This window comes from Sardina pilchardus, chromosome 8, assembly GCF_963854185.1.
Source record: "Sardina pilchardus chromosome 8, fSarPil1.1, whole genome shotgun sequence".
NCBI lineage: Eukaryota > Metazoa > Chordata > Actinopteri > Clupeiformes > Clupeidae > Sardina > Sardina pilchardus.
This window is the reverse complement of record NC_085001.1, coordinates 35,115,931-35,131,770: the sequence shown is the minus strand read 5'-3', so window position 1 is coordinate 35,131,770 and position 15,840 is coordinate 35,115,931. Positions and strand designations below refer to the sequence as shown.

Sequence of the window (15,840 nt, the reverse complement as noted above, 5' to 3'; positions counted from 1 at the left end):
GTGTCCATTACGCATGCAGTTATTTTTTAGGCTATTGTTTTATTTGAGTGTTTTTGTCTACCATGGCAAACATAGTTGAAACGTTCGCTCTAAACGTATGTATTTCCAATCGGCTTTCACAAAACCGATGAGGTCCAGATCTCAGTGGCCTCGCTGCCTACAGCCATGCATAGTAAGCCTAATGATAGCCTAATAGTTATGACATTAATAGCCTATTAATGACCTCATGTCGGAATGGCACGTTGTTTGAAAAAAAAAGAGTTAAATAGGCCTAGGCCTACCGCCGAGTGGGGATATGTCGGAATGAACAGCGGATACCAGCTGGGTTGTAAAACATTACTGTATTCGTTGATCTTATCGATGCAGTCCTTGCGGCCACTTCTCCCCATCGTAGGAAACTATCTGTTTAGTGTTGACAACACAAAGGCCTTCACGTTGTGTGGCAGTGCTTGCTTGCCCTTCGATCCATCCCAGTTGGTGGTTTTGCACCTGTCCCTGAGTTACAGTATAGTCTATATGAGTAAGCGCTTATATGCTCTAACCGCATAATAAAAGAAGCACCTGCAGCAGTGCTTATGGCAAGGCTATTAACACCTGTCACTGAGCTATGGACAAGCAGTTATGCTCGAAAATTATCATAATAACAGACACACCTAATTGTATGTCTCTATGTTTAAACACATCAAATTAGGAAGCATTTCCGCCGCAACGTTTGCTTTCTTTTTCTGTCGGTCCGCGGTTGCTTGGTCAATTGCGCAGCAAATTGTCAGATCACCGGACCTAATTTCACTATGTCTCGCGGACCAGCAGCAGTCTCCACGTTTCGCGGCCCATAGCTTGAGAAACGCTGCATTAAAGTGTCATTAGGTTGTAGGCTATATGTTTAGTGATTTCTTTGTGTGTTTTTCATTGTAGTGTGTGTGCATTGAGTAGTTCCTTAAAATACGGAACAAAGAGCGTCCTATCTGTTCAATACGGAAGAAGACTAACTATTACTTATATATTTCTTATAACGAAACGCGAAGAAAAAATACGAGGACTGACCATCTCGTTTCTCCGCGTTTCCCCCAATACCATGGCGACAAAGAGAAATAAATATGATTTGACATTTAAGCTGATTGCTGACAAATTTGCCACACAATTCGGGAGAAGCAGCGGACAGGAGCGCCACCACAAGCAAGCACTTCTAGCCCAAATTAACATGGCAACGTTGCCTATGACTAAAGTGTCTAAGTAGGCTAGTCCTACTAATATTACATTTGATTGGTAGCATGTTTGTAGCGCGCCAGTTTACCCATCCCCTACATCAAAACAGCTTAGAATCAATCAAAGAATCAGCTGTGTCGGCGTTAGGCTGTAGGCGATTTTCTATAACCATTTTCATTCATTTCAACAATGGTTCATTGAAACGTCGTTTGAATAATTTCGCCAGTCATCACCTTCATTGTAATGATTAAATGAGATTAAGGAGTCGACTATTGACGGATATGCGGTCTTCATCATTTTGAAATGCGGGATGAAACTTTCTGCCACCTGGTGGTTGTTTGGGTACATTGCCTTAGGCTCGAAAAAAATCGGCTTGACGGCCTGCGGGATCTCTTCGGGAGTCCCGCGGGAGAAGGTGCATTCTCAACCCGTACCCACTGTAGTGCGGTTATAGCCGATAGAGGGCCGCGAAGCGAGCGCAGAAGTGCCGTACATCCTGTTAAGAGTTGATGACCCACTGAAATGATTTGGAATCATTATTTTAAAAGTACAAAAAACTCTTTAATGTTGCTTTAACCTAGGGTATCAGTAACCTGACTCTCGCCAGATCCTGTAGTTCGCTGTCTGCTTCACACAAGGATCTGGGACTTCTCGATAGGAGATGTATTTATGAAGGCGGGTCCTTGAGAAACAGCCTGGCCAGAGCCATAGAAAGAGAGTTGCGACACTCTTTGATGTAGCCGCCACGATCAAAAGTTCCAAAAAAACCTGTGCTGAATGGCTGAATCGCGGGAGGGTGGGATGTACTTCTAATGCTGGAAGGTGTAATCAATTAACTCATTGACTACTGACCAAGAGATTGGCTGTAAACAGTTCCAAAAGCCCCATAACGAGGAAATAGCCTGGAAAAAGCGCTGCAATTTTTTCCTATGGAGGTCTATGGGAGTGTCGCCACTCTGTTTTTATCTACCGCTCTGATCCTTGAATGTGATTTGATAAACCACTTGCCTGTTATCTTGAATGACGTGCTAGGCTTCTTCAAGCTCTTGCCAAACCCGGTCGGAAGAAGAGTAAAAACATCCTTGCCACCAATAAATGTCTTCAAAACTATTCTCTGTTAATCTTTTAAAGAATGAATACTCGATAGATTCGACAAAACGGTTGAAATAGCAGAATCAATGTCAGCACAAGACTCCTCGCTGCATGCCGCCATTGTTGTTTGAATCAAACACTCGCTTCGGCGCTCCTGATTGGTTTATCATTTTTTGCTCCCTGGTAGGAGTTTGGATTGCCCTCGAGTCCAGACCCTTGTGTGGAGCTCAGTGAAACGCCTCTGGTGGTGCATGGCGTAACTACAAGGGTCTGGCGGGAGTCAGGCTAGGGTATCAGGGCTGGGTTTCCCAAAACCTTATAAATGCTAAATGCTCACTTGTGAGCTACAGCCATATGCAGGTTACACAGGTGTGACAAATGGTAGCTGTTTCAATATTGTTTAGGCTATGGGGTTTAAATTTACTTTTCTATGCTCAGGGAACCAAATGGAAAAAACAGATAAGATGGAAATAAATACATAGGCCTACAACTGATTGCAATCTATTAGCCCAAATCCTATAAAATAGACTGTTCAATTTAAATATATCTCATGTAGCAGCTTACATTGTTCAAATGATAAGGTTATTTCATACATTCACACAACGCTACCCAACACGTTGTTCTAAATAATGTTGAGTGACAAGTTAAGCACAGAGAAATGCACAGAAAAGTACATCAAAGTATGCAACACATTTTAATAAGAAAATATCAAATATTTAATTATCAATAAGAATCCTGCCATTAAAATACTTGTAGTCTGTTGTATAGCTTACTCTTCAACTTATTGCTGAAAAAATGTAAAAATTAAATATTGTCACATTTTACTTACGCTGTAACTTCATAGGCAAAATTGAGTAGAACAATATCAGCAATGTTAGCTCCATAGTAAGAGGCCATTCCTTGTATCTCTTTGGCATATGGCGGGGGCATGTATTTTTCCAGGGCATTCACTATGGGAATAACCGCATGGTGAACCCATTTAGGTACCGTTGATCTACAATACAATAGTGTTCAAATTAGGCTCCATGACAGACATAAAATTAACCCACAAAATTAACCCAAATTTGTCAGTTGAAGGTTGAAGGCACGCAAGTTGTGTTGAAAAATGGATAGGCTAGGTTAGCTGTGTGTAGGCCTAGTGCTGACTATTCGCCTATATGTGACCTTCCACGGCGAAATCAGTCACAATGTCCAAATTTTCAAAATCAAAGTTATTACGTTTTCAGGAAGGGGCATAATCAACCTTCAAAACGATACCTATATATAATGAATTGAACGTCATATTACTGAAATATAAACATTCAAAGGAGTTGAGTTCATCCTGTCATGCCAATAGAAAAACGGAGAAATCTGCCTTTGAAGTTAACCGTCGGCTCAACACTCACGAACGCTTTGTAAGGTCGCCGCTATTACAAGATTTACGGTACTTGTATCAACGACACAGCACGCGGAAGGCTTGGTGGTTGTCGATGAGTGCATTTACCGTAAAGCGGCAAAAAACGAGACGCCTCTAACTTCCTGCTTCCTCTAACTTTCTCACCTCAACAAACTCACGTTTTTAGACTACAAAAGGTCAGTTTTTCGGCGAAATGTATTCACGGCCGTACAGTGCAGACCTCCCACTGTTTCAAAACACTTACAAAAAAAAATCCACGATTTTAGCACAAGTGACATAAATGGCCATTTTTCTCAGAAACGCCTGTTGCGACAAGCGACTGGTTTTGCCGTGGAACGTCACATATGGCCATTAAGTGTTTTCATTTGGACAAATAGGTGGACAATAGGGCTCGGGCAAACACACGTTGCATTCTATGAACATTGCCGCCATGTTGGTAGCTCTCCGAACATAATAATCCATTCATTCAGATGCAGAAGACAAGAAGCAGAAAATGTATAGTAATAGCGATTATTTTCCTCTTGCGATCGTGGGTTGCGTTGTTACACCCCCACTACACAGCAACATACGACCAAGAAGGCAAAAACTAAGTAACAGGAACACACTAACAGGCGGGAGTAAATTCTTACATGGCGCATATACCCTATTGTCAATTGCAAGTTGTGAAATAGGCAGGGCTCTGAACCAGTTCAAGGAACGAAAACGAAAACGAATGGAATTTTACGAGGAACGAAAACGAAAACGAAAACAAAAACGAAAACGAAAACGAAAACGTCTTCAACTGTTCCGGAACAGAAACGTTATTCTGAAATCCATAAAACCGGTTAATGACATTTTTTTCCTTCTCTTTATAACATTTCACTAAAGCATAGCCTATGTCAGGGGGAAAAAAGACTATTTCTGGTTGTGCGTTCACTTCGCCGCCTGTTGTTTGTAGGCAATGTACAGTAGATACAGTATATAACATACAGCCTATAGCCTATTTTGCCTGTCCACGCCTTGTCGTTTTAAAGTCAGGATTTTAAGTGTTTGCACAATTATAGGCTATGTAGAGTTAAATAGGAAATTTGAGGTAAGCCTATATTTGTCAGCAACAGGCAGGCTATAACATGTTCGCTTATAAACGGGGTTAGGAATTATTGAGCAAGCCTTTGAAGATCTCACAACCAGGTAAGGAGTTTCTAGCACTTAACCAGGAATTTTTTTGATAAGAAATTATTTATCATAGAATAGGCCAGTAAGCTGTAGGCTATGTGGGATGGATAGCCCATCTGAATGTTTTTGGATGCCGCCTGTGGTTTATTATTTTTGGGCATAGACTAGCTACGGTGTAAATCAAGGGCAAATAGTAATGAGTACGTTTATTCTATAGACCACAAAAACAGACTTGATAGGCCCGCCAAACACTGCCGGAACGATAAGAACGAACAATATTTTACGTTCCGAACCGGTTCAGGAACGATATGTTGGTGGCGGAACTCAAGAACGAAAACGTTAAACATACCTGAACCTTTCGGAACGGAACGATTGAAAAATAATTTCATTTTCAAGCCCTGGAAATAGGCATAATCAGTAGGGTTGGGTATCGTTTGGGTTTTATGCGATACCGGTGCTAAATCAATACTTTTACGGTGCCGGTGCCAAAACGGTGCCTGAACCGGTATTTTGCCTATTGCTTTTTAATTATTTTTTTCTCATTATTTTTTTCTCTCTCTTTTATTTCATTGATAACATAAATTTGAACATTACATTTAACTGTTATAGTCAATTTACTATGAATATCTCTTTGCCTCTATTCATAATACATTTAAATGTTAAAACAGCTTGCCATAGGTGCACACACTACGGGCTCTATTCTCAGGATCAAATGGGCATTGTCGCAAGTCAATCGCGCAAGTTTCTTTGGGGGCGGTCCTAGCGCAAAAGGCTATAATGACTGCGTGAAAAGTGAACATTGCGCTCAGCGCAAAGTCAAAAGGGGTTGTCTTAATTTAGTTAATTAGTCGTGGGTGTCTTTTGGGCGTAGCATGCAATAAACTAATTAGATTTCACGCTGTCATTCCCTTTAAGGCGAGACACTACAGGTGAATAGGGTATTTTTTTTAACTAGCAGATATCACTATGAAACTTCCCCAGTTGATTACTTACATCAACATAAGAAAAAAATGTATTACAAGTTTTTTGTAATTTAATGTTTAAATATGCAAATTAGGCATTATCTCATTAAATATGCGCTAATTTGCATATATTTCAAAATACATAATCTGAGTTTTGGATAAAGCCAGGTTCAAAATTCTTTTTTCATTGTGTTAATATATTACATGGGAGAAAAATTACAGAGGGATTTATGGATATCTACTTCTGTTGTCTTGTAAATCAGCATATAGTGTCAATAGCCTTGAAAAATCGTTTTTTGCCATGTTTTTAAGCATAAAATGTCATATATATCAGGTTAGGAATAATATTTCAACAAACCCCTCTGTAAAAGTCTTGTAAATATAGTTTAGCATAAAACTGGAAAGTTTGGTGCATGTAAGTGCTTCAGAAGTGGAGATTATGTTCTCAGAGTGGGAGAAGAAACTCGTTTTGAGAAAACAGCCTTGAAACACAGCCAATGGGATGCGTTCTAAGCCTAGACTCGCCTTTGAACTTTTGCGATTGGTTGCTAATACAAAGGAAATGTCCATATTTGGATTGCATAGCGTCATTCAGGAGGAAAAGGGCTTTCAAACGGTATCACACACGATGTGATTTGGATCACGGTCGCGGTAGTACATGACACTTTAGAATGGGAACCTTTGGTAAAATTAGGAGAAATATATAGGTGCGAGTAGACAAAATGTCATGAAATAAACACCTAAATGTGCAAATCGGACTTTATTATTGTAGTAGGGTGGTAGAATACATGCTAAGGTAGCAAACTAGCACAAAATATTGAAATTGACCGGAGGTCACAAAAACGATGTTTTCACCTGCCGTGTCTCGCCTTAAAAGCCTGGCGCATTGTTCCATGACCTGTTGGTATTATCATGGTGGATTTACCTACAATGGCGGATTTACTACAATGATCAAATGGTCAAAATTTGCAGAAAAGTTGTGGTGTTTGGACAAATTTTTCTAGTTTTGCCGTAACGACAATATCAAACACGTTTGATATTATCGGAAGTAGGGCTGGGCGATATGGAAATTTTTTTATCACGATATGTTTTTCCATATTGATCGATTCTCGATTCTTATCACAATAAAGTTTTGCAGATGCTGCTAATGTGAGGGACATCCTGAAGCTTGAAGAAACAAGAGATTAGTGCTGAGCAGTATGACCAAAAATGTGTCACTGTATTTTTCAAAACGGTTTTACAGTAGGCCTATATGACTTTTCCATGCATAATCAGGTGTTCTCAGCATTTTCTACTGGATGAGCGAGGAATTATTGCAGTAGAGACTTAGGATGGTCAATTACTGTAATGATGAGTGAATATTGTAGAATAATTCCACACTAGTAGTAATAAAGGTTTACATGGCCCCAAAAATTATGCCGTTTACAAAGAAGAGGCACTCATGATTCTAATGAAGTGAGGAATCCGAATGCATAGACAATTGCAGTCAAAATACAGATCTTTTACTGTGCAAATTTCACAAACATATTTTATAAACCACTTGCAATACCAACTTGCAATAATTATAGGCTACTTTGGTTCAAGTTCAAGCTCAGGTAGCCGTATATTACAGTTTTCAAGTAAATCTAAAAAGGAAATATAAAGTTTGACTTAGTTAAGAGACTATTTGCTATATACTATTTGCTATAGACTATTTACTATATTGGCGGTCTGGTTGGGGCATGATCAGATGTGCACGGTTGTGCGTTTTGTGGGATGGGGGGGACGGGGGAGGTGGGAATGCTGGGAGTGGATGGCGGAGGGGAGGGCTATGTTGCGGCATTGTATTTGGATTGGGCTCGTGGTTCGGGCCTTCTTGGGGTGGTGTTTCTAGAGTGGAAGTCCAATGATTTTAACGATTTTAATTACATTACACCAATGTCCAATGATTTTAACGATTTTCATTACATTACATCGCCTCCCTACGCCTCCCTACCCTGTTAACAGGATGACAGGATGACACATTCAAAGACATGAAGCATTCAGGACTTTTGCTCTGGGGGAACTGCTTCCGGGGGGCCTGGGCGGCGGGTCGGATCAGATTGTGTGTCCTGGTCGGGCCGTTGGTGTGTGTTCGTGCGGTGTTGTGGATGGGGTGGGGCTGGCGCGGGCCCCGTTCTCTCTGCTCGCGGATGGTGGTGGGGGGTTATTTGTGGATGGGTGGCGCCGCCTGTGGGCGGATTCTGATTGGTTCGGGGTGCTCGGCCATGCTACTTGGGCGCGCGGTTCAGATGTGGTATGTGGGTTCGCCTGGGGGGGGGCATTGTGGGTGGGTGGATGTTGCGTGCGTGGTGGGTGGGTGGATGTTTGCATGCGTGGTGGACGATGTGCGGGATTCTCTTTTCGGGTTTAACTGGGTAACCTATTCCGACGCACCTGTCCCCACAAAAGAGGTGTGTAAAAGCGTTTTGTAAACCCTCTATAGTATAATCAAATTTATATCACCATTGATAGACTTATTAATACCAACCATCATGACTTACAGTAATACTAACACACTCTATTTCTCTTCCCTTTCCCCTATACCTCACCTGTGAGGTAAACCATTACCAGCCATCAACCATCTCTGTGCCTGTCCCTCATCACACCTGAAGTCACATCCCTCTGACTGCCCTACCATCGCCATTGCCTTCGCCATCCCTATGACTGCCCTACCATCGCCTGCTGTGGTTCCCTGCCCGAATCTTTGGCCCACGCATCCTAGCGACCCATCACTTTCCGAAATAACTAATGGATTACTATTGGAAAATTTATTCCCTACTACACTGGACTATTTGAACTTTCATCGTCATTGTAACTTTCAAACTACAAATGACTTTACTGTAACTGACCCCAGGCAGATGGGTTGGGCCCTTGAGTCGTGGATCTGTCTGAGGTTTCTTCCTATATGTATCTCCAATTCTAGGGAGTTTTTCCTTGCCCCTGTTACTCATGGGCTCTCTTTGAATGTTTAACACTCTGTAAAGCGCCATAAGACATGTGTAATGTATTGGCGCTCTATAAGCGAAATTAAATTGAAAATTTAAATATTTGCTTGGGCTTCACTACTTTTAAAGGAGTCCTAGAATTCAAAACCACATTCACCTTGTTACTGTTGAATTTAGGCTGCGAGCAGTGTCCAAAGGACAACACCAAAGACTTTACCGCGTCCCCCGCCTGCTTTCGTATGCAAATTGGGAAATAGAAACAGCCGTGTTGAAATGCTCCAATCTGAACAGAGCTCAGATAACACGTAATAGGCGCCCATCCCCCTTTAGATACACCCCTCGGCCCCTCTCATTTGCATACCTTCGATTAATAATTCTTGTTAAACTGCTCTTACGATGCTAGTATCTAGATATGTGGTCTATGGCAGAGACGTTGTAATGCTAGCGTTATTACAGCTAACTTTGGAGAGTTACTATACTAAGAAATGTGCTGATAAAACTTACCAATCTAACACATTCATTCTGTTGGGGAATCTGCTGCACTTCATCTTCGTCAGAACTTTCTTCTGACTCGGTTTATACATGTACGGCTGTATTCCTTATTTAAATCCATTGTTGATAGCTTTATCAAAGACTTTGGCTTTATTTACCAGCAGTAAACGTAGTTTCACTTTGCTCTAGCTTCAGACCGGTGGATTGAGCCAATCAACTTTCAGGACATATCGGCCAATAGACCAATCAGCGCGCATCTCATTTGAATATTCATGAACTTGCTGAGTGGGCGGGAAAAACAAACTGTTTCATTGCAAGGCTTATTTATGACCTTGTATTAGGCGATCTAGCAGTGCTCCTGGGGCGTTTTCAGCCCCACAAATTTACATATGACATTATTTAGGCTCAAAGATCAATTTGTAATGGTCAAAAAATGCGTTCTATGACTCCTTTAACAACTGAATATGAAATTCTCCGCTAATGCTCACTCTGTCAAAATAGGCCTATCAGAAACATGCTGTATTGTTATTGTGTGGTTTACATATAGCGTCTGTAGTGGGCTAACATTAACAGAATTCACATGGATGTCTTGTTAGCCTACACAGCTTCGGTTCGGTTCGCTAGGCAAAACGTTAGTGCACTGATGCCAGTCAGGTTCATGTCACTGGCAGCTAATAATTGCTTTACTTGCTACCTGGATAATTTCAGCGAATATTATTAAGGTAAGATGAATGATAAGAACATCGTCTACTAGCCAGCTAGTTACAGGTCAGCAGAACAATCTTTTCTGTAGGAAAATAACTTTCAATGCAGTAATTACTTAAGTCCCATAACGTTTTTCTTTAACTAAGGAAACCATTTAAGGCATTGTGTGCATACAGCCATAAATAAATCTGTTATCAAAGTAAAAATTAAGCCTCAAACGTCATACTGAAAGGGAAAAACATCCAGGTGTTTTATGCAACTCTACTGTTTACTTTCACCACGCCTCATGCGTGTGTTTATAAGCGCAGCATTGAAAAGGGTCCGTCTGAAACACTGTCGCTCGGTGCAGCTTTCCGAACGTTGAATATTAAAAATTCATATCGAATTATATGTCCCAAGCATATTATCGAAATCATTAAATTATTTATCGCGATCCCGATTTGAGATCGAATTATCGCCCAGCCCTAATCGGAAGTCTTTTCAGTCGTGGCTCATGCAAATAGTGACGTGAACATTAAAAACCAATAGTGACCTCGCTCCAGCACCAAACAGGAAGGGGCAACATAGGCGACAGCTGTAGCCTATATGATTATTTGTTATTTAATTTCTTATAAATTATTAGTCTAATTATTCTACGTGACAGAACAGCTCTATATCTGTTAGGGATGTCACACATGAAACAATACTGCAGAAATGCGAAAAAAAAGTGACCCACAGTCTGCAAAATCCTAATCTGAGACTGGCCTGTGACTAGAAACTCGATGAATTGTCTTTAGATGTGAGAGGGTCTGAGACTGTAGTCTTTCAAAACTCTTTTCCAAATCTTTGCAAAGTCTGTCAATATAAGGTAGGCTTAAGAATGATTTATGTGTGTGTTAAAATGGCAGAGGTGGAAAAGTCCAGCTTCAGTGAGTAAAAGTCCGATCATGTATAGGCCTCTGAAGTTCGCCTACAAATAGGATCCAAAGCTGCCATCTTTGCAGTTCCGGGTGTTAATTGAAGCTAACTGCCTATGGCAAGTTGCATTGTAAGTTAGCTCTGGGGTAGCAAAGATCAAAGTGTGCCGTCTTCACCTACCGAAGATCACAGTATCCACTCGAAGGCAGAGGACAAAACTTTGCAGTGCAAAACGTCTGCATTTCCAATTTCTTCGTCCCCGCGAGAGTTTAACAGGTGCAATAATTGAAAATCCTCATGTTATTTTCCCATAGAAAATCTCAAGATTTGGGCAGAAATGGTAGCTTTTTTGTAGGCAAACTTCAGAGGTCTATTGGTTCTACCCATGGGGGTATTATAAGAACTGGAGAAAGTGAACAAGTCCCGCCCCCATTCATTTCAATGCTAGGCTAGTGAAAATTGCCAAAATTGAACGATTTTTTCAGGCTTCAACATGGCGTTTCAAGGGGCTTGTTTCCGGTGCCATTTTACTTAGCCAATTAAGTGCCAGGTTACTGATTGACGTAAGGTACAGAAGGAGAGCTCGTGCCCACTAGTGCCTTCATGCAGCTCGGAACCTCGGAGGACCCGCCTTTAAAAAAAGCCCCGACCGAAAAAAAGTGTGTTCATGAAATCAGTTCGGAAAATAAATGCAGGAAACGCATAAATACGTTATTAGAACTGCTTACTATGGTTGAGCAAGAAGGAACATGTCTTGGGCGAGTGTTTCTATCTGTGTTGTTAATTTACACAAATGACAAATTACCTTGCCTATTCGTAATGACAGTGAAATACATCTCGTGTTGTTGCAAGGGCGGCCGTCGTGGTTGGAGAATATGATCGTGACGTCAAGTCGGACACCTCGGGGCACAAAACTTCCGCACAGGTCTCCGAGCAAAAGATCAAAAATCTTGTCATTTTTCCGCTATCGGAGGTCCGAATTTCCGAAGATTCGATGTGGCATGAAGGCATATAAGCTTGTGCATGAGCTGAGAGTGGAACAGCCACCAATCAGCATAAGGAGAAATGGCACCGGACATGATGTATTTCTGGAAAATGGCGACAAGGAAGTGCCTTGCTAATCGGCGAAGCTAATCAGTCAAATCCTGACCCACTGGTTCTACCTGTGCACTTAGCACAGGTGAGCTCATCAATTAGCCGCTCTACCTAGCTGAAGAGTTGTGCTAATTAGAACCAGCTTGTTTAAATGAATGTTTGGCACAGATATGTGACTCTCCATGGCAAAACCAGTCGCTTGTCGCAACAGGCGTTTCTGAGAAAAATTTCCATTTATGTTACTTGTGCTAAAATCATGGATTTTTTTTTGTGTGTGTTTTGAAACAGTGGGAGGTCTACGCTGTACGGCCGTGAATACATCTCGCTAGTCTAAAAACGTGAGTTTCTCGAGGTGAAATTCCAGCAGGAAGTTAGAGGCGTCTCGTTTGCCGCTTTATTCCAATATTTACGGTAAATGCACTCATTGACAACCATCCGCGTGCTGTGTCGTTGTAATACAAAGTAAGTACCGTAAATCCGTGAGTGTTGAGCCGACGGTTAACTTCAGAGGCAGATTTCTCAGTTTTTCTCTTGGCATGACAGGATGAACTCAACTCCTTTGAATGTTTATACACTGCTCAAAAAAATAAAAGGAACGCTTTGAAAACACATCAGATACATTATGCTGATATCTATGCTGATATGGACTGGTAAATGTGTTACGAAATGAAAGAGGGGTGTTGGATGGACCAAAACAACAACACTGAGAGGTTCTATTGCATTGAAGTCAGGGAAGTGTGGGGGACAGTAATCGGTATCAATTCCTTTATCCCAGTGTTGCCAACTTAGCGACTTTGTCGCTAGATTTAGCGACTTTTGGTCGTCTCTGGCGACTGAAAATCTTATCTAGCGACTGACAACAAATCTGGCGACTTTTTCGTGTGTCTGGCAACTTTTCCCCCTCATTGTCTGAAGGCCCGATCAGATTACAGGCGGCATGCGCTATGAAACCCATTCATTTCAATGGGTTGAGAGCACAAAAGCGGCTCTGCCGCCAAGCGCAGCAAAGCGCAGCGCCGGCGGCATTTTGCCGCTTTGCCGCTGTTGCGCGTACCGCGGTCAAAGTTGAAATAATTGCCTGGTCGGATCCGGTTGCCCCGGGTGTGACATCGTCTGGGGGGGTGGTGGGCATGGGGCCTTATGTGGGTCAGGGATGGGGTGCCCTCTGGCATCTCCGCCCCCCGGGTCTGTTCTCTCTGGGGCCGGAGTGGCCAGGAGATCCTCATCTACATCTCCTCACCTGCATTTACATCTCGTTCCTTGGCACTAAGCTTTACTATATCCTCAGCAGCGCCCCCCCCCCCTCCCCTCCACCAAAACCATGCTAACCAAACCTCCATATGTGTACTCCTCAGCCAGAACAGCCTATACAATCAAACATGCGCATACCCACACACACACTACCATACACACACAAACTAGCTACATGCATATATCATTTCAGTACCCCCTTCCCCTCCCCTTATGTGTCATATGTTTTATGTCTGTATATGTTTTATGTCTGTATAATTCCTATTATTTTTCTGTATAATCGTTATGTATCCACATTAAGGTTGGTGAATAAAATTAATTAAAAAAAAAAAAAAAGTTGAAATAATTGAACTTTGACCGCGGCGCGCTGTAAGTGAATGGTCTTTTGCGCGGAGCCCAGCAGTAACCATAGAAATAGGAGCGGTAACAGCAACAAAAATCGTACAACGTTATCTCAACCAAGAGCAACCTAGCGGTGAGCGCAGCGCATGCCGTCTACAATGTGATCGGGCCTTGAGTCGTCACTGCACTTCACGCAGCTCTGAGCTCTCGTCCTCCCTCCCTCTCCCGTCCCCGGCCGCGTCTCCCTCCCGCTCCATACCACCACGTTCGGTACGACTGACGTCTCAGTGGCAGCAAATGCAAGACAGCGGTCTGGATTCTGGACGCTCGAAAACGGCAGGCAGTAGTTGAGCTCGGACAAATGTATAGCTTCAAAGAACTACAAGCAAGCATTAGGCTGCACCAGTGCAGGGTCAGAACGTTTCATCCCGATACCTAAGAGCAGTGAGGGTGCCGTTGTCTTCCCTTTATTTTTTTTAGCAGTATATTTCATTAATATGACGTTCAATTCATTAGATATAGGTATCGTTTTGAAGGTTGATTATGCCCCTTCGTGAAAACTTAATAACTATAATTTTGAAAAATTTGAACAATGTTGAATGTTGATTTTGCAACAATTTGACTGATTTCGCCGTGGAAGGTCACAAGGTAGGACTTCTACTCACTGAAGTTGGAGTTTTCCACCTCTGTAAAATGGTTATTATTGGGCAAACAAGATATTCAGTGACAGAGTGAAGACGCAAAACAGCAGAATATAACAGAAAATGGGCTTATACACACACCAAACACCCCCCCATAATAATTACAAGGGATAATGTATAGAACGCCGGTCATTATCGGAAAATAAGTCCCGACAGGATGAACAGAACCCCGATGCACAGCGGACTGGGTATCTAAAATGTCATGATATAAATTCCATGACCTGTAGGAACCCTGAATAATCTTTTTAATGATTGCTTTTGACTGTTCTTTAAAGTTGAGACGTCTAATTTCATTACTTTGGCCTTTAATATTTGATGTCCTTTCTATTCTGATATTGCTGATTTGATCAAAATGGCCACAGCATGAAGATCAATTATATTTTACTAATTGGTATGCTGTGACGCACTCTACATGTTGGTGCTATTCATGGGCCACAGGTGTAGGCCTATAAAATCAAGCACCTTGATTATCAATGCAGACTGCATGGTGCTTGATACCTGTGCAAAGGGACCTGATGAAACCCATGAATACAGGTAGGCTAAAGATTACTATTATTGTTATTATTATTACTTTTATCAGTATTATTACCACATGTCACCTTGAACTTGATTGAATTTGCTTCGCGAATTCCTGGGGGGACTAAAGTTGAAAAAGGATAGGCTACTATGTGAATAGGCTACTGTTTTTCACAAAAGATTCCTGGTAGCCAGAAGCACGCGTGCTGTCCTACTACTTTGTGAACAACTGTCGGTTCATAAACAGACCACTTGACTGACCAATAAAGACTGTCCATGTATCACTTACTCGATTACTTCTGCCGCAACTTGACGTAAGTAATGTTCGTCGAATAATTCCACAAGTGGTGCCCATCGTTCCTCTGACGGCAAATCCAAATTAACAGTTAACAAAGGTGGACTCGCCTCTACAACACAAAACGCGACCATAATTACCCATATGTCTACCATACCCATGTCTTATACTGATTTGAATGACTGTATAAGGCTAACATTGCAGTCGGAGTAGCTTCGGCCCAGAGATGAGTGTCTTCCTCTTCTGCTGTTTACTATGTTGCAACATACTGCCGCCACCAGCTGTGCTGGAGTAGGAGTAGCCTATCGCATTTCATACCCCAGGTAGACACAGTGGCCCTCATTTATCAACCGAGCGAAGAAACCAGCATATCTGAGCGCAGAAACCATCTTACGACGAGGCTCACGGGTGACTCATCAAACTTTATCACTCCAATTATAGCGTAAGAAACCTGGTGACGCTGCTTGGGTGAAAACATACATTTCTCTCACAAGTTTCCATTAGACTATGCGTGCAACTTAACCAAACTGTATAGAAGTAAAGTAAACCCCCTCTCCTTGGTCCGCTTTCTCTCGCTCTCCCCCTCCCACATAAATAATTACATCCCATACAAACAAACGTAGCATCTTAAAAGTATATAATATATTGTTTTCTCTTAAGCTGACGAAAGCAAGGGCACGGGCTAGGCGAGCAATATAAACATCAAATGCTGAGAGTGAGGAAGAGGAGGGAAGGAAGACAAAGCTTCCAATGAGATACAGGCCGGACA

The 15,840-nt window shown here is 42.0% G+C and overlaps 1 protein-coding gene across 3 annotated transcripts in view; it reads right to left on the bottom strand.

The window, feature by feature from the left end:
• Positions 1–15,310, bottom strand: part of LOC134089324 (N-acylethanolamine-hydrolyzing acid amidase-like) — a 30,855-nt gene extending 15,545 nt beyond the window's left edge. For 2 of the 3 annotated variants that reach the window (XM_062543764.1, XM_062543763.1), the window contains exons 1-2: positions 15,066–15,310; positions 3,128–3,292 (exon numbers count right to left, since the gene is read on the bottom strand). In XM_062543764.1, the coding sequence (XP_062399748.1) occupies positions 3,128–3,292; positions 15,066–15,232 (332 nt within the window). In that variant the 5' untranslated portion in view covers positions 15,233–15,310. The remainder of the gene's footprint in view (positions 1–3,127; positions 3,293–15,065) is intronic. The other variant, XM_062543765.1, reaches the window with a different exon arrangement.
• Between the last annotated feature and the right edge of the window lie 530 nt (positions 15,311–15,840).